General features: G+C 32.8%; 13 protein-coding genes across 13 annotated transcripts; 6 read left to right on the plus strand and 7 right to left on the minus strand.

The window, feature by feature from the left end:
• Nucleotides 1–492: 492 nt before the first annotated feature.
• ADE8 (phosphoribosylglycinamide formyltransferase) lies at nt 493–1128 on the plus strand (the record flags this gene model as incomplete). Its single annotated transcript, XM_041549627.1, has 1 exon — nt 493–1128. One exon carries the CDS (start codon nt 493–495, stop codon nt 1126–1128), a length of 636 nt encoding a protein of 211 aa, XP_041405561.1.
• A 622-nt stretch (nt 1129–1750) lies between these two features.
• Nucleotides 1751–5632, plus strand: TRS120 (Trs120p; the record flags this gene model as incomplete). The annotated part of the gene is made up of 1 exon (XM_041549628.1): nt 1751–5632. One exon carries the CDS (start codon nt 1751–1753, stop codon nt 5630–5632), a length of 3882 nt encoding a protein of 1293 aa, XP_041405562.1.
• Nucleotides 5633–5930: 298 nt separating this feature from the next.
• On the minus strand, nt 5931–6635 carry MRP20 (mitochondrial 54S ribosomal protein uL23m; the record flags this gene model as incomplete). Its single annotated transcript, XM_041549629.1, has 1 exon — nt 5931–6635. One exon carries the CDS (start codon nt 6633–6635, stop codon nt 5931–5933), a length of 705 nt encoding a protein of 234 aa, XP_041405563.1.
• Nucleotides 6636–7227: 592 nt separating this feature from the next.
• On the plus strand, nt 7228–7743 carry RPB7 (DNA-directed RNA polymerase II subunit RPB7; the record flags this gene model as incomplete). Its single annotated transcript, XM_041549630.1, has 1 exon — nt 7228–7743. The coding sequence occupies one exon, from the start codon at nt 7228–7230 to the stop codon at nt 7741–7743; it is 516 nt and encodes a 171-aa protein (XP_041405564.1).
• A 525-nt stretch (nt 7744–8268) lies between these two features.
• Nucleotides 8269–9885, minus strand: DIT1 (Dit1p; the record flags this gene model as incomplete). Its single annotated transcript, XM_041549631.1, has 1 exon — nt 8269–9885. One exon carries the CDS (start codon nt 9883–9885, stop codon nt 8269–8271), a length of 1617 nt encoding a protein of 538 aa, XP_041405565.1.
• A 1421-nt stretch (nt 9886–11306) lies between these two features.
• DIT2 (putative cytochrome P450) lies at nt 11307–12788 on the plus strand (the record flags this gene model as incomplete). The annotated part of the gene is made up of 1 exon (XM_041549632.1): nt 11307–12788. One exon carries the CDS (start codon nt 11307–11309, stop codon nt 12786–12788), a length of 1482 nt encoding a protein of 493 aa, XP_041405566.1.
• A 308-nt stretch (nt 12789–13096) lies between these two features.
• URH1 (trifunctional uridine nucleosidase/nicotinamide riboside hydrolase/nicotinic acid riboside hydrolase) lies at nt 13097–14134 on the minus strand (the record flags this gene model as incomplete). Its single annotated transcript, XM_041549633.1, has 1 exon — nt 13097–14134. One exon carries the CDS (start codon nt 14132–14134, stop codon nt 13097–13099), a length of 1038 nt encoding a protein of 345 aa, XP_041405567.1.
• A 1429-nt stretch (nt 14135–15563) lies between these two features.
• On the minus strand, nt 15564–16208 carry HPT1 (hypoxanthine phosphoribosyltransferase; the record flags this gene model as incomplete). Its single annotated transcript, XM_041549634.1, has 1 exon — nt 15564–16208. One exon carries the CDS (start codon nt 16206–16208, stop codon nt 15564–15566), a length of 645 nt encoding a protein of 214 aa, XP_041405568.1.
• A 1191-nt stretch (nt 16209–17399) lies between these two features.
• Nucleotides 17400–17849, plus strand: NCB2 (negative cofactor 2 transcription regulator complex subunit NCB2; the record flags this gene model as incomplete). Its single annotated transcript, XM_041549635.1, has 1 exon — nt 17400–17849. The coding sequence occupies one exon, from the start codon at nt 17400–17402 to the stop codon at nt 17847–17849; it is 450 nt and encodes a 149-aa protein (XP_041405569.1).
• An 86-nt stretch (nt 17850–17935) lies between these two features.
• On the minus strand, nt 17936–20818 carry SXM1 (Sxm1p; the record flags this gene model as incomplete). The annotated part of the gene is made up of 1 exon (XM_041549636.1): nt 17936–20818. One exon carries the CDS (start codon nt 20816–20818, stop codon nt 17936–17938), a length of 2883 nt encoding a protein of 960 aa, XP_041405570.1.
• A 569-nt stretch (nt 20819–21387) lies between these two features.
• Nucleotides 21388–22911, plus strand: SMP3 (glycosylphosphatidylinositol-alpha 1,2 mannosyltransferase; the record flags this gene model as incomplete). Its single annotated transcript, XM_041549637.1, has 1 exon — nt 21388–22911. One exon carries the CDS (start codon nt 21388–21390, stop codon nt 22909–22911), a length of 1524 nt encoding a protein of 507 aa, XP_041405571.1.
• A 164-nt stretch (nt 22912–23075) lies between these two features.
• On the minus strand, nt 23076–24356 carry RPT3 (proteasome regulatory particle base subunit RPT3; the record flags this gene model as incomplete). Its single annotated transcript, XM_041549638.1, has 1 exon — nt 23076–24356. The coding sequence occupies one exon, from the start codon at nt 24354–24356 to the stop codon at nt 23076–23078; it is 1281 nt and encodes a 426-aa protein (XP_041405572.1).
• Nucleotides 24357–24870: 514 nt separating this feature from the next.
• On the minus strand, nt 24871–26205 carry SHE9 (She9p; the record flags this gene model as incomplete). The annotated part of the gene is made up of 1 exon (XM_041549639.1): nt 24871–26205. The coding sequence occupies one exon, from the start codon at nt 26203–26205 to the stop codon at nt 24871–24873; it is 1335 nt and encodes a 444-aa protein (XP_041405573.1).
• Between the last annotated feature and the right edge of the window lie 431 nt (nt 26206–26636).

The raw sequence follows: 26636 nt of genomic DNA on the forward strand, positions 1-26636 counted from the left end.
GACTCGACTAATCACCAACCCATTAGTGCTTATATAACATGCATTATCAACTTTTAACAATATTAATAGCATTAGTTGTGGTTACTAGTCGATAATCCACGTGACCAGAATATGCGTTCCTCCCCTTGTTCTGTTGGCCTTTCTGTGCTTCTCGTCCTCATTTTCGCATTTGAAAAAGTTTCACGTTTTGACTCTGTTTTCTGATCATCACCGTTCATAATAGAGCTATTATTGCTACAATTATAATACCAAGAGGATGCTACTAGTGATGCAAGCATGCTGGATATCTTGATCCTGACGTAGTTATTATATATATACGGTGGAGTTTTGACTTGGTATGGGTTGTTGCATTGTCGTTGGTGCCAGGCATACTTAGATCATTCTACTTTTCTATTATTATTATAAAATCATACAGGGTGTAGGGTGTATATAACAATTCATACCATATAACAATAAAATATTATATATACATTGCAATATCATTTTGTAAAAATGTCTAGGATTACTGTATTAATATCGGGATCAGGCTCCAATTTACAAGCTTTGATCGATGCTAAAAAGGAAGGGAAATTAGGTTCTGGTGAAATTGTTTCAGTTATTTCTTCAAGTAAGAATGCTTACGGATTAACAAGAGCACAACAAGCAAACATCCCAACAAAAGTACATTCCTTATACAAATACACAAAAAATATAGCCAAAGAGGATAAACAGGCTCGTGCACAAGCAAGAGTCCAGTTCGAAAAAGATCTAGCACATGTCGTCTTGGAGGACAAACCAGATTTGGTAGTTTGTGCTGGGTGGTTGCTGATTTTGGGACCTGCATTCTTAGCAAATGTTGAAAATACAAGAATCATCAACTTACATCCGGCTTTACCTGGAGCTTTTGATGGGACGACTCATGCCATTGAGATGGCTTGGAAGAAATGCCAAGAGACTGAACAAACTTTGATAGCCGGCTGCATGGTACATTATGTCATTGAAGAAGTAGATAAAGGTGAACCTCTAGTGGTAAAAGAATTAGAAATTGTACCGGGAAAAGAGACCTTGGAGGAATACGAAACAAGAGTACATGCCACAGAACATATTGCTATTGTCGAGGCTACAAAGAAGGCATTAGAACCGAAATAGAGCAACGCCATTGCGATTGTGAAATGCATATCACATCATTATATAATACTACAACCCTTTTATTTTTTTCTAAAGTGGGTGCAAGAAACGGTTTCTGAACATTAATTGCATACAGATAATCATTATGAAATATCAAAGGTTGCTTCTACTTTCTGAATTGACATAAAACATTTGTATATATATATATATATATATATATTGTAATGTACCGTATACGAAACAAACCGCTACTCAAATCAGGAAGAGCTCAGAGCACAGAAAAAATATATACGTATCGCAGTAATAATTATCAAATAGCACAGCGCCAAAAAATAAGTAAATAATAAAACATACCAAGACCAACAAGTATTTGGATACAATTACGCAGATACAGAAGATATAGGCACCATCAGTAGCCACGCCGGTTCGAGTAAATCAACCATCGTGATCATTAACAATAAGTCCATAATTTCTTTACCTTGCTAGATACTCATACAATTTTATTCCTTCGTTTTTTTTGGATATCATATTTTTCTCCAGCATTAAAGTAGATTCGTAAAAGAATTGCTATCAGATCATCGAATATACCCACATCCCACCCCTCCAGATTAAGGCTAGAGCTAAAGCTGAACACTAGATAAACATGGATATAGTGGCGAAATATCCAAGCTATGTCAGTCCCGTAAGGATTAAGACACTTATAGTACCCATAGGAAAATGGAAAAGGAAAGATTTCATTAATGCTGTTAATAACATCAAAGAATACTCTGAAATTCGTTTACTCGACATCACTCCAATTGATAGTTCGTTATTCACCCCACAAGGATTCCCTAATGGCCAATTATTATTTGATTTCGATATAGTGGGACATAACGATTCATCCGAGTTATTCCTATATGATTTTCAACCTTTTAGGAAAACATTTGTAATAATTGGTCTAGTGAATGATAACAGTCCAATAAATCAGAATTTACAAATTCTTAAGGAAAAATACCCGACGGCAATATCCACGAATCTTATTTACTCAAATGGACTTGAAGAAGATTCCGAATCTAAATCGTTACCAAATATTTTCTCTACTAAATTCCCAACACCGAAGAATTTAGAGACCATTGTTTGCGATATTGGTCACAATTTTTTGGAAGCATTATCACATTATTATTCGTCATATAGACATGTGACATTAAGATCCCCCGGTGCCATAGGTGGTAATTCTATCTCTAAGACAGTCATAAATAGATATGGTCCTAATACCCTAGTAAATCCTACAGATATTCAAAAACCAACCCTAAATTCTAGTAAACGAATGTCTTCTTTCGAAATGACAACAAATAGTATCAAGAGATCTGCATCGTTAAAATTAGCAAATACCCTCTCCACGTCAGATGGGAGAACCCAGCAAAAATCAAAAGGTAGGCAACTTAAGATCTTGGGTAACTTCCAACTTTTAGCTGGGAGGTATTCGGACGCATTAACAAGTTTTACTGAATCTGTGATTCTTTTATACAAATTAAGAGATTTCTTATGGTTAGCTTCAGCAATAGATGGTATTGCAATCTGCTTCTTATCCTTAAGTTACTTAGACATCCCTTTTCAAGTTCCGGAAATTATAAACTTATTATGCCCTTTACAAACAGTAGACACTATAGATAGCACAAAACCTCATATACCTCCTACCACTCCCAACACAAAAAGTGTGCCTAGGACTAGTGTGTCAGCAATACCGTCCCAAATGCAATCTCCTAGAAATTCTATTAATGTTACTGCATCATTCTTGGATATAGACGTTACTACAATAAACCTTCCACATTTAGTGAGAAAAATGGCGGAAAAAATCCTGTACTACTATGAACTTACATTAAGCAGTAACAGTGAATACGTTCCAAATATAGTTTATTGCAATTTTGTACTAAAGACATTAACATTTATGATTGCATGCCATAACGCAGAAAACTTTTCGCCCGAAATATTAGAAAGAATAGTACATCACCAATTCGCACATACAGCGACATCGTTCGGATTTGATGACGGTGAGAATGAATTTTCAAGAGAAGATATATATATGTTTGCAATTCGATTATTGGAATTGCAATTAGACAATTTGCCAATAGAATCCCAAGTTACTGTATATATGACGTTGGCGCACACCTTCAAAACATTTGGTTTCGAAAGAAAACAAGCCTTAGTTTTAAGACTATTACTTACTGTTTTGAGCTCTTCATCTGAACAAATATTTTGGTCTGAAAGTCATAGAACTATCATTGAAGATATTTTGGATATTTATGGAATAAGTACAAGAGACTCGGATATGCATATCTCAGACGCTTCTGAAAGGACTTGGTTTATATTACAAAAGAACGCCTTAAACCTCTGCCTTTTGATTGTCAAAAAATTTAGTGACACTGAACTAATGTCTAAGTTAGCTTTGAAATTAATATCAAACTTTACACACATGCTTACTGCTTCTGAACAGTCGTCGTTATTCATTGATTATATTCAACCATGCATATATAATGGGTCAATATCCAACTACTGGGATCCCTTTATTATCAGAAACTGCAGCTTTCAAAGACTAGAATTCGATGAACCTGGAACGCAAAGTGCTAAACTCCCTGTAGAGGCTGCCATATCTGATATCAATAAATCCGTTATAAAAGACGCCAACGAACAGATGAAAACAGATGAAGTCTTTAACCCTTTCCGAACCTCAAGTTCTAAAAAGGTTAAATTTGCCCCTACAAAGGTTAGTGACAACACATTGCTAGTTGGGGACAAAGCTGAATTTACATGTACGTTGCAAAATCCATTTAAGTTCGATTTAAACATCTCCAAACTCCAATTTCCTCCAAATATCCTGGAATATTGCGAACTCAAGGACATATACCTAAGTAAAACTAACCCATATGTTTTAAGGGCTGAATCTATGAAGGAAATAACAATTCCTGTTATTCTGAAAAATGCCACATCGAATGACGGTATTACAATAGACAGATTATCGTTATCAGTGTTTGAGCTACCTTCCGAAGAATTTAAAATTGTAAATTCTGAGGTATGTATCCTACCCTTAGATTATGAACAAAATGATGCATCAAAACGTAAAAATAATGAGTTAGTTCTCAAATCTTCTATAAATGAAAGATGCAAATATGGCTCCCTTCACATTAAAATTTTCCCAGAACAACCTCAACTGCAAATTATGAATAAATCAAATATCGTTGAGAACTCCTTAATGATTCTTGATGGTACTAAAACAAAAATTACCCTAAATATAAGAAACAAATCTTTAAATTGCCCGATAGATTATATCATGTTCCATTCAATTTCGAACGTTGAAAAGGAGACGAAGAGTGATTATTGGAAGAAATTCAAACCTGATGAATTGTTTGCTGTGGAAAAGCAAATGAATATGTTGAAAACGTCTTCTATTAAAGTATTGAATGCACCAAAGAGTCTCAAACCAGGAGAGGATGTACAATTAGAGATTGAGGTTGATGTGACACATGCGCCTTTTGATTTCACCGAATTTATTCTTTCAATAAAGTATGGTATGGCTGCTTCTGATTCCAATCATATATATATAAAGGTGTTAGAAATTCCTTATGAAATCACCATTCAAAAAACTGTCGAAATTGCAAATTTAGATATCATCCCGTTAAATGAAAACATTTCTTGCGATAGCTCTTCTGTTGATTGGATAGACTTTATACAATCTAAGATAAAGGATTACCCGAATTGTAATATACATGATTTCGTTTTGTTACTACTTGATTTCCGAAATTCATGGCTGGATGGACTTCATTTGCAGGTACATTTTGAAGACTTCGTGAGCAAAAAATATCTTATTGAGGCTAGCCACACTCTAAGAATGATTATTCCTGTTAAGAAAATAGAATTCTCGAAAAAAGGGTTTGGTAAGAAACAAATTCCTCACGTAGTTGAAGGAAGACAGTTTATTCAGAGCGGTTTAAACTTAGAACAAGAAACTGAGTTAAGAGAAGCTTTTTGGTGTCGAGAATACATTCTTGAAAAGTTAAGCTGTCATTGGAATTTTTTCCATGACAGCAATTTAATTGGTTCTGTTGACTTTAGAAAATTCCTCGAGAAGTTTGATTCCAAAATGGTTTCTACAATATACAAAGGGAAGTCTTTATTCACAGTAAAACTTACTTGTGATAACACCACTGTTAGTATAGGTGCCAATCTAAAATTAACGGTGCATCTTGAAAATACAAGGAAAATTGCCAGTGATGATATTCCATTACAAAGAAAACTGAATATTTGGATTATAGATCACAAAACCTCAAAAATATTACCAAGATCGAACGGCAGAATTCTATATAATGGAACATTGTCCAAAACAGTATCTACTGATAAACCGTTTAGTGCAGAGTTTGTTCTACTTCCAGTCGAACCAGGTACCTATGAAATATGTGCCGCGGTTGCTAGATTGGATAGTCAAGACCCATTATTACATTTCGATTCAGAAAGTATAATTTTAACTGTGAATCGACCAGTTTTTGAATAGAGTATTATTATTATATTATATACTTTATAGCATCTTTAGCAATTTTAAATATTGTGTTGTTATTTTAAACATAAGAATTTGATATATATAGCAACATACAAGAGACATGAGTACGTAGTATTTTATTTTTATTTTTATTTTATTATATTTATTTACATGAAGAATATTTTAAGTTGCTATGTATATATTTAACATATCTTTGTACTTTGGATAAAATGAGTTCAACAAGCTTAACAAAGATTATAATTGGACATTTCATTAATACCACCAAATGCTAACAAACTTAATAGCACTCAATTCAGTGAGTTACCTCGTTGTCTTTAGCGTATTTATCGATTTTAGACAATTGTTCCATGTACTTAATCTTCTTCTCTGCTCTGTCTCTTTTATTTATAAGTTCACTCTTCCAGAATCTTGGAATAAACGGTTGAGCACCTTCGGCGTATTTACCTAACGTACCGTCAAATGCAGTCGAGGGCTTATTTATATCAGAACCAACAGACATTTGGTTTTCTGATTTATATCTATTTAGTTCTTCTTGGAATTTTTCGTTCCAACGTGCAACCTCATTACTTTCAGGCTCCTCAGGCCAGATAAAAGGTTGTTCCATCTCTATTGTCATCTTCTTAATCTGGGGTCCTCTGAATCTACCAGAAAACGCGCTCAATCTAACATATCTACCATGAAGTAATTGGGTTGTAATATTTAATGCTCTTAATCCGTAAAGATGGAACAGGTAGTCTCTCAGATCAAGTTTATTAAACGATTTAGGAACTATAAATTTGGCTTGATATGGAGTATGTTTAGCATTTGGTCTCAATAGAATAATTCTTGCCTTTGGGAAATATATTTCTTTTTCACCAATTCTGAAATGAGGAAGCAATTCATCCACTGCTGGCCCTACATCTTTGGCTGCAGGTCCTATACTATTTCTAGTTAAATTCAATATTTTCTCACTAAAGTTTGCAACTTTTGGAACCGTTGAAGGAGTCAATCTAGGCATCCTTTCATATATATATATCTCTCAACAAATGGTTTCTTCTAGTAATGCGTTGTTGATTAAACAAAGCTTTTCTTTCTTTCAAACTTCGGACCATGCACTTCTTCTTATATCTTAACCTATTTTTGATACCTTTAAGTTTACTGTTCAATTAGTTGTGGTTTGGTTCTCCTTCCAGATTCCAACTTTCCCGTTGCAAAGTTAATCGCTTTGAACGGTACATTGAAGAGCGGAACGTCGTGAAATTTCAGCCAAACAAACAATTTGACTATTTTTGAAAAACTTGAGAAAGAATAGAAGATACTTGATTAGAAGTAACGGTTAAGGTGTAAGAAACAAAAAGAAAGTAGAAGATATTAGCAATTGAAGTGATATACATTAACGCTGATTATTCTTTTTCTTACTTTGAAAACTATAACTGTTTGACAAGTGTCCTGTGTCTTCTCCTATCTTTTATTTTTGCAGAACTATAATCCCATAACTTAAACAGTCTCATCCTTAATTTCTTCAAAGGATTACATAACTATATCAATTAATACGCACATTCCGTTAGCATACAACGAAATTCCATAACGTTTGACTCCACTCTATTGCAATGTTTTTCATCAAAGATTTATCGCTTAATATTACCTTACATCCCTCATATTTCGGTCCACGAATGAAACAATTTCTAAAAAGTAAATTGCTTCAGGAAGTTGAAGGTTCATGTACAGGTAAATTTGGTTATATATTATGTGTCCTAGATTATGACAAGATAGAGATTGAACGTGGTAGAATATTACCAACCGACGGTTCTGCAGAATTCACAGTCAAATACAGAGCTGTAGTATTCAAACCGTTTAAAGGTGAGGTGGTCGACGGTACTGTTGTATCATGTTCACAACATGGTTTTGAAGTTCAAGTTGGACCTATGAAGGTCTTTGTAACAAAACATTTAATGCCTCAGGATCTTCAATTCAATGCAGGTTCTAACCCACCTTCTTATCAAAACTCTGAGGATGTTATAACAATTAAGAGTAGAATTAGAGTAAAAATTGAAGGTTGTATCAGTCAAGTCAGCTCCATCCACGCAATTGGTAGTATTAAGGAAGATTATTTAGGTGCTATTTAGGTGTTTAAATTACTTTTTTTTACCGTTCCTACAGAATACTCATCGCTAATATCATGATCGAACATGTATTCTAGGGAGGAAGTAGGACCAGTAGACCTACAATTAATATAATTTTATTTCTTCATTTGCATGTATATCCATTTTTAATGTATTATATTTTTTTTTTGTTACAAAGATATATTTATATATCGTTGAGGTTTTATAGCACTAAATCAGGGATTACTTTACTCTACATTTTATTAGGAAAGTTGATTAAGGTTGTGTAGTAAAATATATTTAATCAAAAAATATATTAAAAAAAATATGTAACAAACCTATCATATTAATTAGATATAATATAGTTAATTAACTAAATTGTAAGAACTATTAAAAGATAAACTGGAGAAAGACAAAAAGACAAAAAACAAAATAGAAATGTATCAAATGAGTTCAATAGAGGTAATGATATTGATTTTAGAATATTATATAATCTAGCAAATCTTTAAACCGTAGGGGATTAGAAATAAAATAGATTGAGTATAATATCTAGTTATACTTCATAATTTCGAAACAACCACCATTACCACTTTGAAAACAAGTATCCTTCCACTCACCTTTATATGTTCCATTTGCAAGAGCATCCTTAATTACTCTTGATTTAGTTAAAAAATAGTTTTGTTTTTCAGAATCTGCAGAATCTGTAACCTTAACGATACAATTATGCCATGGTGTTGGTATATGTAGTAAATCTTCAAAGGTTGGCTCTTCAATATTTTGGAGATCCTTAACAATACTGCATTGTTGATGAGAAATTACTTTAACCCCAAATTTTGGCCCAGAGTTCTTGTGTGCATGAATTGAAATTCTCATATGATGGGGAAACATCAATTCAACAAGGTTAGAATATGCGTCATTTCTCCTAATCATGTTAAAAGCGATCTTAGAAATAACTTTTTTGAATCCCTTTTTAGAATGAGATTGGAAAAAGGGTAATACAGCCAAATCTTCCATCATGAACTTGGAGAAACCTCTATACAGATATAAGCGAGGATGATCAGGTATATTGACATCTTTTCTCAAGGAACCATCATCAGTGTCACACCCCTTCATCAAAATTTGTCTTGAAGCATCTGATTTAGAAGATATCATTGTACCAGTGTAATGTAGAACTTTATATTTTTCAACCCACTCTGGATTAAATGATTCCGAAGAAGCACCATTGAAGAAAAGATCGTTCAACCCACAAAACCCAATTGTGTCTGATCCACTATCCTTACATAATTCATATAATTCATGTAATCTGGAAGTATAGTTGTCAACGACATCATCATCAACACCAATACAATCCGAAAAGACATGCCCATCACTAACAATCCAAATCTTCAAACCTGGGGGATAAAATTCCTCGACTTCCTTGGTAATCTGAAGCAATCTTCTCAGGGCTAACTCCTCACCTTTGTCAGGGATATCACCCCCAACTTTGTTGATATTAGAAGATTTGCAAGGAAATGCTGGTAAAATACACTCAATCCTAATAAAACGGTCTGTAAAATACCTGACACGTTCAACAAAATACTTTCTACCTGAGTCATCCCACTCGTCATTTTTAATAGTATTTTTTAAATTAGCAGCAAAGAAATCAGCGAACATATCGTGATACCTAACATCATTACCTTGATCAACATTTAAAAGATCGTAGTCATGGAATTGTAATCTTGCCTGATCTAATACATGATATATGAACCAGTCATTGAATGGATCATCAACTTCAACTCTCACAATGCAACCTCTAATTTGAGTTTCATCTTCCTTTTGAAACTCAGTAATCTTCAATTGATGAGAAAGGGAATCCTTAAAGATATGTGCATCACAAGCAGGGATCAGATATTCAGTTAATTTGCCGTTATCCCTGGAGTAACAATTTTGGCTTGTTAGAACATTCTTAAGATAAGTCCAATTATTAGAAAAATCACAACCCTTCTTCTCTTCAATGCAATATAGTGACGCATTCTCTTTATTTCTAGTATATATAGCTAGAAACCGAGAAAAGGTAGAAATATCAGTACCCTTATTATGCAATATTTCACGTTCTGTTTCAGCATCAGGTGGGGTGGATACAGTAAGTATATCTGTGATCGGTTTAGGCTTTTCAGTAACTGTCATTGTAATCTTATCGTCTTGAACCTGTTTGATAATTATGAGTGCATGAATGGTATAATTATCTTATTATGCTGAAATTTAAAATTGAAACAATCAATATAAGAAAAGTGATATATTTTATATCACCTTTTTATATTCTTTTAATAAACATATCATAACCTTCAGTTTCTATAAACCTTCCTTATAGACATATCATTCTTGTATATTTATGACCTTATGAAGGTTAACCTGTAATCCTTAATACCACACCACATGATTCCTCCAATGACAAATTTCAAAGGTGAAAAGAGATATCATTTCTCCAATTTTATAATTCAACATATCTGTGCAGCTTTACCTAACTATAAGTTCAGTCGAATATTATGGATGTAAATACCTGACAAGTCAAATCCCCAAAGCATCTTTAATGGATAGGGAGGGTCTCACTGTTTATTTATAAAATAGTCTGCCTGAACACTCCACATAATCTCCTTTGCACATTATTACTAACTCAAATATTTAAATGTTGCATGAACAGGTAACCTTTGTTTGAATATAACTATGACTGTATTATTAACGAAGTTGGCGATAAATAATTCGTAAGCAAATCCCTGCTTCAAAATCAGCTAATCAACCCCACTCTCCCTACCTTATAACCAAAACAACTTGTTAAGGGGGCTACCTACCAAAATGAATAATAGTTCTGAACATGACATCAACTGTTGACATACAGAAAAAAGGAGGTGTTCCTAACAGAATAATTATCATTAAAAGTTTTCTAGTCTATTTTTTAATTCCCCATGCCCCTCCCCAATTTACTCTAAATATTTACTTTCAAAGATGACGTTATCAGGTCAGTTGATGATAACCTACCTTAATTTCATTATAGTTATTTCCCCATTTAGGTCTTATTCTAAATGAACTTTTCCCTCCTGTACTTGAAAAATATGTCATGGCAACCAAGTCCGTCAACGGAAAATAAACTCCGGAATAATCAAATGAACAAATATGCATAAAATGAAGGTTAGAAATATTTTTTGATGGAGAGAGAACAAAACCACTTTAGTTTTAAACTGGTCATGTTTTAAGTAGAAACGGTTCCTGTACTCAAAGCTGCAGAAGTTTGTTCTTTTAGTGTTAGATATGTTATTAAAGGTTGCTAACCGTAGTCCAGGTTAGCACTAACGCATGATGTCTAATTACAAATTTTGTTACCTTCGTCTAATATTTCTAACTCTACCTCTCTTTGTAAATTGTCACAAGATACATATTTCAAATATATATATACATAATTTGTAATATAACTTTTGTTAAGGAATTTGATATTTTTCGATTTCCTTTGTACATTGATATTTCGTTCTGCCCATACCAAATAACAATACTACATAATCAACAAGACCACTGTGATAACTAACAAGCCTATCCTATAAGTAAAAAAAAAAATCATGTCGTTAATCAAGGTTATTTCTTCGTTATCTCTAATTTTGATAGGTGTAATCATATTTAAGATTGTTTTGCCACCATTAAATTTTCCAAGAAATATTCCAACAATTCCATTTTATGTGATTTTCCTACCCACCTTAACCAAGATGGATCAAATTCAATTATATGAATTATATTTAAAGGAACCATTAGAAAAATATGGCGCTGTTAAAGTATTTTTTGGTGCCAGATGGAATATATTAGTAGGTAGACCTGAATATTTATCAGAAATATTTAAAAAAGAAGATATTTTTGCAAAAAGTGGAAATCAAAAAAAAATTCCATATAGTGCAATTGCTGCTTATACAGGTGATAATATCATTAGTGCCCATGGTGATGTTTGGAAAAAATATAGAGGCATTATGACCACTGGACTTCAACAATTTGATGATACTCCATTTGAGAAAAATGCTAAATTATTTGTTAAACTCATCAGGATTAAAATGTCTGACATAGATAAAACTACTTTGACAAAAACTGGTATTCCAATGATACCATTAATCCAACGTCTAGCTTTAGATAATATTTCACAGACTTTATTAGGATTTAATTTTGGAACGTTGACAAATGACTGTGTGCCTTTACATGAGCATTTAATTAGAATTAAGAGACAAATTTTTCAACCATTATTCCTAACATTCCCATTTCTTGATTTATTACAACTACCACAGAGAAAGAAAGCTTTTTCGGATATTGAACAGTTTAGAAATATCTTAGTTGACAAAGTTCAAACACAACTAATAGAAAACTATGAATTTGAACAAACAAAATACGTTTCTAGTGATCTGATAAGATCATACACTAATAACATTATTAATCATAAACAATTGACAGATAATGTTGTAATAATGCTAGTAGCTGGCCATGAAAATCCACAACTACTATTAACATCGCTACTATATTTCTTGGCCAAATATAACAATACATGGCAGAAAAAGATATGGAATGAAGTAAAAGATATAATAGATACGAAGGATCTCGCTTCTTTACCACACCTAAATTCATTTATACTCGAAACTACTAGAATGTACCCACCTCTCAATATAATTATTAACAGATGCACGTCGAGAAAATGTAGATTAGGTAACGACATTGTAATCCCTAAGAACACATACGTTGGATATCATAATTATAGTGCAACTCACAATAAAAATTATTGGGGAGATTATGCAGATGATTTTGAACCTAGACGCTGGGGTGACGATATTGAATCCATAACGAAGAGTTGGAGGCACCATAAAAACAATAGTAGTTTAAGTTCATTTCATGGTGGTAAACGTGCTTGTCTGGGTGAGAAATTAGCACTTTCTGAAATGAGGGTTACTATTTGGGAAGTATTGAAACAATTCGAAATAACGTTGGCATCTGAATGGGAAGATAGAGTTACACCTGCCGGTCCATTGTGCCCTGCCGGTCTACAGTTGAATTTTATAGAAAGAAAATAGGGAATACAAATATATTGAAAATGTATTTTTATTTTATTTTTTAATAACTGAATTTAATACAAAAAATTTAAAGACTCAACATCTATCAACAGAGGACATACATCCTCATTCATAATCAGTCCTGGTGCTTATTTTGGAACATCTAGACAAAAATTTATACCTAAAGTAATAGTTCAAATATGGATATATATGCAGGTTTTATTAAATATTATAGTTATGATCATTACTTGAATATAAACGTTTCCGAAGACTTCAAAATTTTTACAAATTTCAAAGTCACATGTAGGATGAATCACTATTATATATCTTCATAATTCTATGGTGGAGTGTTTCTCCCCTTCTGCTAGACAAAAAAAGAATTGATCCCAATAAAATTCTATATTTATTTGAAACCCAACCATTGTGCCCCTTGGGTTTATATCATCCAATGCATAAGTCTCCTTGACAATAATTTTTCCTACATCTGGGCTACCGAGATCATCAATGACATCCAGATCAAGTCTCTTATATTGAAACTGTACGATGTCATTCGATTCCAATCCATACAATTCAAATAATGGATATAACGTCATAGGATCATGAATAGGTGGCCCATCTTTAAATCCTTGATGATCTTTATAAGACTTTTGGAAAAATTGAAATAATCCATAGAACATTTTTCTAAAATTTGTGGGATGACTATTTTTACCCTTTTGAATAATCTTATCAATAATATGTTGTTTAGCTATAGCTGTATGAGTTAAATTTAATGGACATAAAATAATTTTTGATTTTAATATAGGATCATGAAATAAAAAATTTGCTGCATGAGGATCTATCCATGCATTAAACTCTGCACTTAAATTTTGATTAACGTTTCCAATACCAATACCACCTCCCATAATACTAATATATCTAATTTTTGATCTTAATTCAGGGTGTAATTTCATTACATTAGCAATACTAGTCATTGCACCTGTTGATAATACTGTCAGTTGACCGTCATAAGCATTTATTTCCCTTCTGATAGCCTCCACATAATCTACATCCATCATATCCTCACATGTTGGTTTTGGTAATAAATCTGTTCCATCTAACCCTGATTCTCCATGAATATCAGGTGCATAATGAGGAGACCGTACCCATGGTCTCTGAGCACCCCTGTACACTGGGATCTTACCTGATTTACCCATCGCCGTCAGTAACGACCGAGCATTATAATCTGTATGGTCAGGGGATGCATTCCCATAACATGCACTTACACCTCTTAGATCAAAAGCTGGATGAAAACATGCCAATAATAAAGCCACAGCGTCATCATGACCGGGATCACAATCCAGCCAAATTGGGATGGTTGTAATAGTCATACTTTTATGTTATAATATATATATTGTGTTTGTACGTTAACTAGAGTAGCGTTTCTGTATCACTATCTGTTTGAGGTTTTGTAACATATGCTTCTTACATCATTAATTTTATCTATTTATGTCGAAGTACGTAATCTTTAAGTACATTTTTAGTAGTTTTCGGATCAAGCTTCATTTTCCACGTGGATTTTAACTGGCGCAATTTAGATTCCCGCAGATGTGCTCACAATATATTACATTATGAATAGGAAAAGAGAAACATTAGTAACTCTAACATAACTTACAAAACGTATTTTCTCTATAATAAAATTCCAATCTCGAATAAACGGAATGTATCAGTACATAACACATACAATATCGGTGGTCCCAGGACTCATTATAAATATACATATTAGGTAACCTTTCATTATATCTTGTCCACCATCCGAACTAATAATGGGTTGTTAGTAGTTCTCAGTTTACTACTGCCACTGTCCTTCTGTGAATCTAACTATTTAGGCAATAGTTTAATGTAATTCTCCCCTCTGTCATTAATCATCATCATCAATCGATAGTAACAGAAGCAGATGATCATCGATTACTAAAAATTGACGAGTCTTACTCATCGCGGATTCCTGAGAAAAAAGAGTAGGATATCAGATCACCGAAATATTTTAATAGGTAATACAAGCAAAATTTATAATGTCAGTAATACGAAACAATGATGTAAAGTTCAATAAAGTCAAGGTAGACCAAACATCAGAGTTTATTTATAAATATATATAGATGGGGGCATTTGAATTTATTATTTGAAATCTTTTTGGTTTTATTTCGAACAACATAACCATAAAGATATAATAATATCAAATAACAAACAAATAATTTTTCATTAATTTTCTCGTCCCCAAACAAAACTATGTCTTTGAATAACCCAGTCTACAAGCCTGAAAAAGGCAGATACTGTCTTTATTTATCTGTTGGTAGTTCCATTTGCTCGACATATCTGAATTACTAGAGTGTTTAGAACGACTTCCAAGCAGAGTCGCTGTTACTGCTGTCCATTGGAAATCAACCAAGGTCTTAACTTTGAAACTTAGATTAATTTTCTGGTATTTTCAATAATGATTTTGCAAATGTCGTCTGAAACTAAATGTACTATTGATTTGACACCTACTCCAATAAATAAGGATGTTTTTGGACATAATGACTGAATATCTTCCGATATCAATGTTTACTGCCAATGATGTTGGTTTGGGTTTCGTATGACCCAGAAAAGATCATTCTAGAGTTACATAATTATTTTTTTAGATATATTTAGATTATATTACATTAAAAAATCAATGAATAACAAACACATGATAAGAGTTGAAAGATTTTATGGAGCTATCAAATTAGTTGGTTATATATATATATGTATGTATATATATAGACATGCAGAAAAATATGATGCTTAATCCATAAAAATATCGTTACCTTGTTTTATAGCCATCTTTGTGTGATAGACGATATCCTTCGATTCCCAGGGATAAGAATACCATTCATCTGGGACTGTCTTTGCAGCAAAATAACGATTCGGATCATTCAAAATTTCTGAAGGTAAATCTGCTTTCTTTGGTTTCATTTTATCGTGCAATACAAAGATCCCAAATTTTGTCTTTAATTCTGGGGTTTTATTTAAATCGATACCTTTAGCCAAAGCTTGTTGTTCTGCATCTTTTTCCAATTCACTTAATGCATAATGTAAAGTAGTACGAGTATCGTCGACTTCATCTACAATCAACACGTTTTTACCAACTAGATCTAATTTGCATTGTTCGTAATCGATCCATTGAGTTCTTTGCACTGTGACACCAACTTGTTCCACAGTCGAGCCAACAGAATTTATGTCTTCATATAATGATAAGATGATAGCGAAAATCCTTACTGTAGGGATACCTTTCTCCTTTAGGAAAGTTCTTAGGATTCTTGCTGGGATAAACCCACCACCGCCGATAGCAATGATATAATCAGGTTTAAATGTTTTAATTCTTTCTGCGGCCAATTGACACAGTTGATGTACGTTATTATATGAAATATATTGTTTCTCCTCAGACATTATGTACAGTATATATATATATGTGATGTGATGTGAGTTATTGTTAGAGTCCAATTATATAACTTACATATATATGAGAAAAGATAAACCTGATCTTATCATTTATTTACATCTCTTTATATATATATACGTTCAAGAGATGGGGCATCGCAATACAGCAACAAGAATATAATTGTACTTCAATTAAAAAAAGAAAAAAGAAAGAACAATAATAAACAAATTCAATGTGTATTTTCAGTATTGCATTGATGCAACCTCCTACTAATATTGATTAATGTATAAAAAATGTACAAAACCGGAGGAAGAAGAAGGTATAACGTTGCTACTAATTTAACTACTGTTATTTTACTTCACCCACAAAATACAGCAAAAACCACAGCTTCACCAAAGTATCTGGTATTGCGAACAGCTTCTATTTCTAGTTTTTCAAAGGAGCACACACACACACACCCAAGATCTAAAAAAAACCTGTCAAACTTCCAACTGAAATATATGTTTAAATTAATTAAATAATTAATTAAATAATCAATTAAATAATCAAATATATATAGATTGCCTCTCTATGCAGTGCTTCATCTACCCCCACCACACAGAAAATACCACGGCAGGCTTTTCTTCATCCTTTGCTTTACATGTACCCACACCCACACACGCTCTCTCTACTTGTTTCCCTCTGGACAAAAAGTTTTCCACACCAAAAAAGAAGTCACAAAAGAGTGGAAGAATGAAATTACGAAATTCCAGATCACTTCAAACGGCAGGCACGTGACCGTTCCGATCACGTGGAGCGTCAGGGTAACTCCCACTCTTCCATTTGTTTATTTTTGGTTGGCAGCGCTCCACTGAACGTAAAAAACAACAACGGCAAAAAATCAACAAGACAAGACTGAACAGAAATTTTGTTCTCGCGACTGAACGGCGCGTGGTGGGAGGAGGACAGCTTCCCATCGCTGGTTGTATAAATATACATCGCTTTTCCACATAATATTTCTTTCTCATTTCCTGTCTCTGTCGCTCTCGATGGTGGAACTGACATATTAATATTATGTATAGTTGGAAGCTTCTTTATTTTCACAGCCGCATGCGATGTGAAATGGAAAACAGAGTTAATTACACATAAACCCATAATAGAAGCAACGATATTTATATTATATTATATTATATCATATTAAATTATTTTATTTATTAATGATGGCAGGTATGGATAAGGACGATGTCTCATTGCCAAAGGCTACAGTACAGAAACTCATCTCTGAAATATTAGATAAAGATTTATCGTTTAATAAAGATGCGAGAGAAATTATTATTAAATCAGGAATAGAATTCTTAATGATTTTGTCATCAATGTCGTCAGAAATGGCAGAAAATGATGCAAAGAAAACTATTGCACCTGAACACGTACTAAACGCTTTGAGAGAATTGGAATTCGATAATTTTATACCGATCTTAGAAAAAGTCTTGGTAGAATTTAAAGGTACTCAAAAGATTAGAGAAAGAAGAGATTCAAAATTCAAAAATTCAGGGTTATCTGAAGAAGAACTCTTACGACAACAAGAAGAATTATTTAGAAAATCAAGATCAAGGTTACAACAAACTACACCACAAAGCATACCTAGTGAAAATATTAAAGAAGAAAACTAGGTATATATGTATGTATGTATATATATATAGAAGTTTTGTAATGTAATAATAAATTTTATATATATATATATTAAAAGTTTATCCAATTATTTGGGTTGTGCAACAAATTCAAAGATTACTTGTAAAGATTGTTTCTTCTTTGGATCTAATGATTCAACAATATGTTGATATTTATTGGCAGATTGAGTTTGTAAGGCTTGAAATACTTGATGAACGGTCTCAAATGCATTCACTTGATCTAATTCGGTCTCTTTGAAATCATCATCAATATCATCAAAATAATCATCTTCATCTTCTACATTATTATTACCATCGTCATTGCCAACAAGCAAGTTAGCAACATTTTCATCATTATTAGCCGAATCACGGTTTTGAATAGCTCTTGGTAAACTTTCTAACAATTCAACTAATTTATTACTTAGGGCAACAAAAAATCCTTCAATACTACTTGGTAATTGTTCCATCTTAAAGATTGCTAAAATTGCCATGATTTGCAATTTAATACCAAATACTGATGCAATCTTTAAATCAAACCACATAGTTATCATATTTAATGTTTGACCTTCTAATTCACAAATTTGTAACGTTTCCATTGGTTTTGTCATTAGATTGGCCCAAAATAATTTCATTGTTTGCTTTGGATCGATACCTAAATCTTTATCATTAGCAACTTTGAGGCATTCACCAAATAATGGGATATCATGCATGGATAAACTGTACATAGTTAATAAATTGAAAACATTTTCAATATCATAATCAATCCCACTAGTTAATTTCGCACTTAAAATCTGGAAAAATGGTTCGATATATGTTTGATTAGTTGGGAATCCATGTAATACAATAGTCTCAAAGAAAATATTAAACGCTTCAAAATAATCCATTGAATATATTTCAAAGGATTCTAATACTTCCCCAAATAATGACCAGATGTTTTCAGAAATCATCCCACCGTTCAAATTTCTTGATGATAACGTCAATGCATCCATTAAATCAACCACTTCAGTTAAAAGAATGATTTGTGCATTTTGAATGATAAATTTACATACTGGAATAAACTCTTCTTCCAAGGAAACTTTATTCATGGACATTGCCATCGTAGTCATGGTTTGTAATAATGAACTAGCTTGCAACTCTTGATCTTGATCAAAATAGTTATCGGAACCGGTTTCGATCATAGTTTGACCTAATCTTAAATACTGTTCTGTAAGACTTCTACCAAGATCCTTGGCGAATGGTGTCAATTCATCTGCAAAATTTTCAACAAATGATTCCATTACTTCAGATAGAATATCAATTTCAAATTCCTTAGACAATTTCAATAATCTTTCCACAATGCCAGGAACTTGACCAGAAATGTGACCACGAATGCTTGGATTGGAGATAATTAATGTCCTTAAAGCATCGGCTGCTTCGATCTGAATAGGTAAACTGTCAGTCTCCATTAAATGTTTATAAGCCAATTCATAAATCTTAGATAATGTTTCCATATTTTGAAATTCTGATTGATAATCTGCTACTGTAGAGAGCCCTCTAGCTATTAAATATGGATATTTTGTTTGGGAGAGAATATTGATGATATAATGAGTAAAAATACCTTCCAATTCAGTGGTGTTACCTTCAAAGAACATAAACAATGAAGAAATAGACCTCATGGCACCTTCTTGTTTATAAGCTACTTCAACATTATCTGGTGTCTGAACAAATTGATTAAAAATATCATTAACAAATGGAATAACTACAGATAATTGTTCTGGGCGTCCCGTACCTGTACGTGCGATAAAATCAACAGAGGCAACATCTGATGTAGACCCTTCTTTATTGAAATCAAAATAACGTCTAGTGTAATCCTCTGGATCGATTTCAAATAACTCTGCCACTTCTTCATTTGCACATAGACATGTAAAAATCAAAGTTTTGAAGATACCTTCTAGATGAGGTTCAATCAATGGATATAAGCCATCTGTGACTAGACATTTATCAAGAAATCTAATCAAGTGATATAACGAAGCATCACTTAACCATAAAGATTTTTGATTCCAAGTATTCATAATACTGAAATACTCTTGCAATATTCTTGGGATCACATTTGAGAAAACGTTTGCCACAAATTGTTCATTAACATGCTTAGTGACCTTTGAATATCTGTGAATGAATCTGTTTAAGTTACCAAACCCCCATTTGTTGACTTTGACTCTCTTGTCTAAGGATCTATCGGATATATCTATCTCCAAAACTTCCTTTGGTGCAGGTTTAGCACAAATAAACAAATGTAATTGAATCCATGAATCCAATTTAGAAACATCATTGAAATAGGCTGGGAAATTATTCAAACAAGCGTACTTGAAACTCTTCAAGATCAGATATAACAATTCGCTGGATTTAAAATCTGTTTGGTTAACCAATTGAGAAAGTAAACCTTCAATGGTTGGAAATATAGTAGAAATAAATTTATCAAAAAACTCCCTTTTATCGCAAAGGTCATATCTATGGACTTTACAAATTTCAAAAACGACCAATAAACCAGCATAAGTGTAATCATGCTTCCCGCTAGTCAATAGTTCAGAGATAGGACCTGTTAGATCCCAGTCCTTACATCTAATTAGAATATTATACAATGCTTCAGTTAAATGAGGTGTAATATGATTATCGTTAACATTACTAACGATGATTTGAATTATATTATCCTTTATCATTTGTTGTTCTTCTGGGTTAATATCATCAGCACTAACTGTTTGACTTGTAATGTTGTAATTGACCCAAGATCTAAATACCTTGTTTTTAAAATAAATCGCGCATGACATTCTAATGTTTAAAGGAATTTCAACGTTAGAGACAATCTTTAATAATAAGAAAGTGAACCCAGCTTCTTTTTGAAACTCAAATAATTTTAATTCTGCCTCTTTAATTAGTTTAGCATCAGCAACCATAGTCTGCCCAGTGCAGGCTATAATAGCCTGTTCGTCTAACATTTCTTCGTGTTGATCAATTGTAGTTTCAAAGAAAATACCTGCTTTATTGAAACTATATATCTTCTAAATGTTTTCGAATGTTTTAAGTAAAGACAATATATGATAATTTCTAAATCTCTTTTTCTTTATAATTATAAATTTACCGTATTTGAAAGTAATTGAAGTTCTTTGAAAATATTTCAGAAGCTCATCGTTATTTGATGATCCTCTCTCTCTCTAATTGCATACAAAAGAAACTGTCTGACCACATTGAACAAATTCTGCCAAAAAAAATGAAATAAATTTTCAATTTTTGGTTGTGACGTCGTCATTTGTGCGGATATTTCTGAGTGGGAATTGTTCTGTAAAAAAAAGGATGTTGCCCTTGCTCGTGCAATATGATGTTGATTTTGGATACTTCACCATCCTAACTTAATACAAGTAATCAGAAACTTCCAAAGTGATAGACGGCTAATAACACTACTTTTCACAGGTTGCGAATGAAAATATCTCTGTATACACGCATACTATGAACTTGCCTTGATAGTTCTATGTCACTTTATTCGCATTGATTGAATTTAACTTAAAAGATGCACCTCTCGAAGTTTGAAATTTTAGCCATTTCAATTGGTATACTAATTGCAATACAACCTTCCTATATTCATCCAGATGAACATTTTCAAAGTTTAGAGATACTCGCACAACTATTCTATGGAATTAACGGTACTATCCCATGGGAATATGATCTAATAAATGGTGCCCGTAGCTTTGTTCCTTTGATTTTGTATTATGGACCTGTCTATTATCTCTTGGCATGCATCCTGCATATTAATAATCCGAGTATACTATTGTATTGTGTGAGGTTACAACACGCATTATCATTCCTATTAATAACGTACATGAGTTTATCTTATATTGTCCCTAATAGCAAGGCTTGCAGATCAAAAGCCTACGTTTATGTGATTACTTCATATGTGACTTGGTCGTTTCAAAGTCATTCATTTTCAAATTCCATAGAAACCTTGGTTCTACTAGCAACGATAGCTACATTTTCAATGCAGTTAGAAAAATCCACTCAAAATTATTATTTGCTTTCGATATTTCAAGGTATATTAATAACTTTGGGTATCTTTAATAGAATGACATTTCCTGCATTCGTATTTTTACCCTCGTTGATGGTATTTTGGAAATATTACTTAAACCATTGGAGGAGTTTTATGCTGTTAATTCTAACAATAGTTGTTACGTCTTTTATTTTCATTTTGATTGACACCAATATTTATGGTAGCAGCATTTACATTATTGCACCAATGAACAATTTATTATACAATGTATCTGTTGATAATTTATCCCAGCATGGTTTACATCCAAGGTACACACATATATTGGTAAATCTACCGCAATTAATAGGTCCTGGTATACTATATATGATACCTCATCATAAAAATCAAATAAAATCATTTTTCATGTCATTACCCATGTTATCTATTTATTCTGCGATACTTATATTATCGTTATTCCCACATCAAGAATTAAGATTTTTGACACCATTGGTCCCATTCATATGTATTAAGTTAGCGAAGTGTAAGTCGCCAATATTCTTCAAGATATGGGTAATGTTCAATTTAACCATGGGTATTATTATTGGAGTATTCCATCAGAGTGGGATAGTGGATATTTTAACTCAACAAATATTTTACGCCGATCGTGATATCAATGTACATATATGGTGGAAATCTTACTCTCCACCCACGTGGATGTATATGAATGATAATTTAACAGTAAGTACAACAAATTTCATTGATGATATTGAAAGAATCGATAATATCGATTTTAATATGCATGAGAATTATGTCATAGATTTAAAAGGTTCTGACCTAAAACTTACAAATGAAACAATATGGAATTTTATGAAGAATGATGCTATGAGAAAGATTACACTATTCTACCCAAGTTCCGTCGAGTCCAAAGTGCTACAGATTCTAAACAATACTCATATACAGCATAAGAAAATTTACCACACAAGGAGACATTTAGATCTTGATCACTTCGATATCAATGATTTATCTACATTCATTCCTGGCTTTTCCGTCGTGGAACTTCAATACGCATAAAGATTTTTTATTTTTAATCTTTTTTATTTTGTTATTACTCATTCATGGTTGAAACATATCTTAAAATAACTTTACACATAGAATTATATAATTGAGTAAATGTCAATAGATGCGATTCTCTTTTTGTTTTGTTTAATTATGACGGATGAGATGCCTTTCTTTAATCATTTATAGAAATCAAATTTGTCAACATCACTATCTGTCTTTACTTGCGCAGCGTAAGCTTCTTCCAAATCACTTTGAAGAATGACATATCTATTCTTTCTCACAGCACGTAAACCTGCTTCTTGCATTATAGCCGCAATTATAGCACCAGATAATGAGTCGTTACGGATAATTAAAGAATCCAAATCAACTTCCGGGGCTAATGACATTTTACTCGCTACTGTACCAAAAATTAAACGACGTTCACGTCTATCACGAAGAGATGGGAATTCAATCTTTCTATCCAATCTACCAGGTCTCAATAGAGCCGGATCTAAAGTGTCTGCTCTGTTGGTAGCCATAATGACTTTAACATTTGTAGATTGATCAAAACCATCCATTTGGGTTAATAGTTCAATCAATATACGTTGAACTTCACGATCAGAACCTGTTTGTGCATCAAAACGTTTGGTAGCAATAGAATCAACTTCATCAATGAAAATGATCGATGGTGCATTCTCCCTAGCTAATCTAAACACATCACGAACCATTCTTGGACCTTCACCTAAATATTTATGAACAAACTCAGAACCGTTGACTCTGATAAACGATGCCTTCGTACTATTGGCAACAGCTTTAACCAGCATCGTTTTACCTGTACCTGGAGGACCATAAAGCAATACACCTCTTGGCGGATCAATACCAATCTGTTCATATAAATCAGCCTGTGTCAATGGCAATTCCACAGCTTCTCTAATTTCTTGCTTCTGCATATCCAGACCACCAACGTCTGCATATGTGACATCAGGTTTCTCACTCTCACCCATAACAGATATGCTCGAGTCAGAGTCTGGAGGTAATATATCAACTAACGCATTGGAATGACGATGTAATGCAACTGACATAGATGGTTTCAATAATTCTCTATCAAGAGTTGATAAAATTCTAACAACGTAGTTCATACCAGTGGTACTTGATACAATACCAGTATTTTGATCTATAGGTTCCAAAAATTGGCCAATGACTAAAGGTACGGACTGGATCCTCTTAACCTCCTCTTGAGCTCTTAATAATTCCCTCTTAAGGTGACGTTGTTCATCTTTAATATAATCTTCTTGTAAAGTCAGTAGTTCATGTTCTCTTTCTAATTTCTTTAATCTTAAATAAACGTCACTATTTAAACCAGATGATGCAACACTGTTACTCTTACTCAATTCCGCCAATAAGTCTCCGTATGACTTAAACTCACGTTTTTCTTCTGCTATATTCTCCTTAGATGGTGTGATACCTAATTCTTCCATTTGAATGTTGTGCTATGGTATGTAATGCGGTTGTTCTAATTGTAAACCCCTGTGTGTTTATCTGGTGAAGTGTACTAGATTTGGTTTTCAAAGTTATATACTAGGACAGCTATTGTTTTCTAATATCCAAAAGTTTTTTAAAACGAAATATTTTGGTTTATTCAATCTATTGTTGTTGAATTATATGTGTGGTTTATTTCTATTTCACCTATATTCCAGAATAGTTACTATCCGTCACTACCAAACCTTTAAAAATTCAATATTAGTTTTTTGCCACCGGCTCTGTTACAATACAAGAGATAGATACCCGTAACTTATTCGCAAATATTATAATGAAAAACTATCATATTTAACGACTAAGGAGATCGATAGAGTAATAACATTATCACTAAAACTTAATCAAGATATATATATCTCATTTCAGCATCACTATGCATTAGGTTATTGAGATCCAACAGTAAGTTGACGGTGTAATTATGCTCTCTTTTTCAATATTGTCTCAATTGTATCTTATTTACATATTATAAAATACACTACTTATAATTGCACCGACTGTGATAAGACATGAAGAATATATATAAAATTCTTTATTAGTTAGAACAATTTCAGAAGCTCCTTGATTCGGTGCGATACTCTTCAATTTCTTACCAAAATTCTGTATCCTCTCCGATATGTCTCCGGGTGAAAGTGTTGTATCTGTCGTCTCTTCTGGTACTGAGAACAAATCTGCTGTAGACGTAGTCTTTTCTAATTGGGACAGATCGGATTTAATATCAGATTCATCAACAAGATGTTCTTTTCCTTCCATTGTAATACGATATGCTTTTAAAATTTGCAATGTATTTTCATTTTGTTCTTGCGAATAATCTTCTAAAGCTGTTTTAACTTTATCTTCAAATGATCTGGTTAATCTTCTCCGCTTCCATGGTTCCAACAACAATTGAAATATTAAGAATAGAACAATATTCATCCCCATCAGCAAGAAGGTACCCCAAGTTGAAGTTCGTCTAATTTTATCTGACCAAATTTGCTCTTCATGATATCTTGTCAGAATTGCTCTATATAATTCATCTTCTAATTTAATCTCTGCAGCTTCCAACTCGACCAATCTAGCCTTTAATTTTTTTTCGTTTTGAGAGTTAGTAGCATCAGCTTGATATAGATCTGTGAATTGTTTTAATTCACCTGGTGTCCATGAACTTTTCCTCTGTAACAATTCATTTAATTGTCTTTGAGAAGTCGCCCTAGAGTCAATTGCCTTATCATATTGAGCTTTATACTTTTTCACATCCTGTTTTGCAATATCCAATTGTTTCTCCATAATAGTTATAGAGTTTCTTAATGTTTGGACACTTGAATAGCCCGTAACGTCATTTAATGCTCTAGTTGCTGTGAAAATGGTCTCTTGTAAAGAATCCAAATAAAATTCCAATTTTCTTTTCCATTGTTTTCTATTCAATTCTCTATCAGATGGTAACCCCACAATATTACCACTCGTTTGAGCATTTTTCTTATAATTCAATTTCACATCAGTACCTTCTTTCTCTTGTTCTTCAATTTTCTTATTTGCTTCATTGATAGATTTTTTAATTACATCAACTTGAGAAGAGATTTGTGTCTTATACTTATCTATCTTCCCTTGAAGATCAGTATATCTCAATTTATAATCTTTCAATTTATCTTCAACATTATCCCATACTTTATTACTATTATTAATATTGTTACTGTTCTTGCTATTGTCCTTTGACCTAAACGAGTCATTGCTGAATAAAAGGGGACCTCCACATAATGAAAACGATCTGGCATGTACCAATCCGTATATAATTATCGGATTTCTGATGGTCCCCATTAAATTGCTGGTTCCATGTCGTACCAATCCATTCATCTTCTATTATTAATCAAATATTGTTTACTTCTCGAAGTTCAATTTCTTTTTATTATATTTTTGACAAAATATGAATATACATGCATAGATCACCTCTTCCAGTAAACTTTTCCAAAACAGTTCGATCAAAAAAACATCTTGGAACCATATAAAGTTCAATGCAATATATACATGGAAACAAACAATTCTGGTAAAAGAGAATCGCGATTCCCTCTTTGTTACAAGTACTGTTGTCAATCAATTTCAGTCATCTCTTAATTTTGTTTCCGGTGAAAGTACCGAATGCCCGCCTCTCTATCGCATTCGTTAAAATTAATTGGTGGAAAACAAACAAATCATACAGAAGATAAAGAGAGAAACACGGGCTACAGTACACAATCTTCCCACCGTACAAT

This window comes from Maudiozyma barnettii (genome assembly GCF_903064755.1).
Source record: "Maudiozyma barnettii strain CLIB 1767 genome assembly, contig: KABA2_03, whole genome shotgun sequence".
Taxonomy (NCBI): domain Eukaryota; kingdom Fungi; phylum Ascomycota; class Saccharomycetes; order Saccharomycetales; family Saccharomycetaceae; genus Maudiozyma; species Maudiozyma barnettii.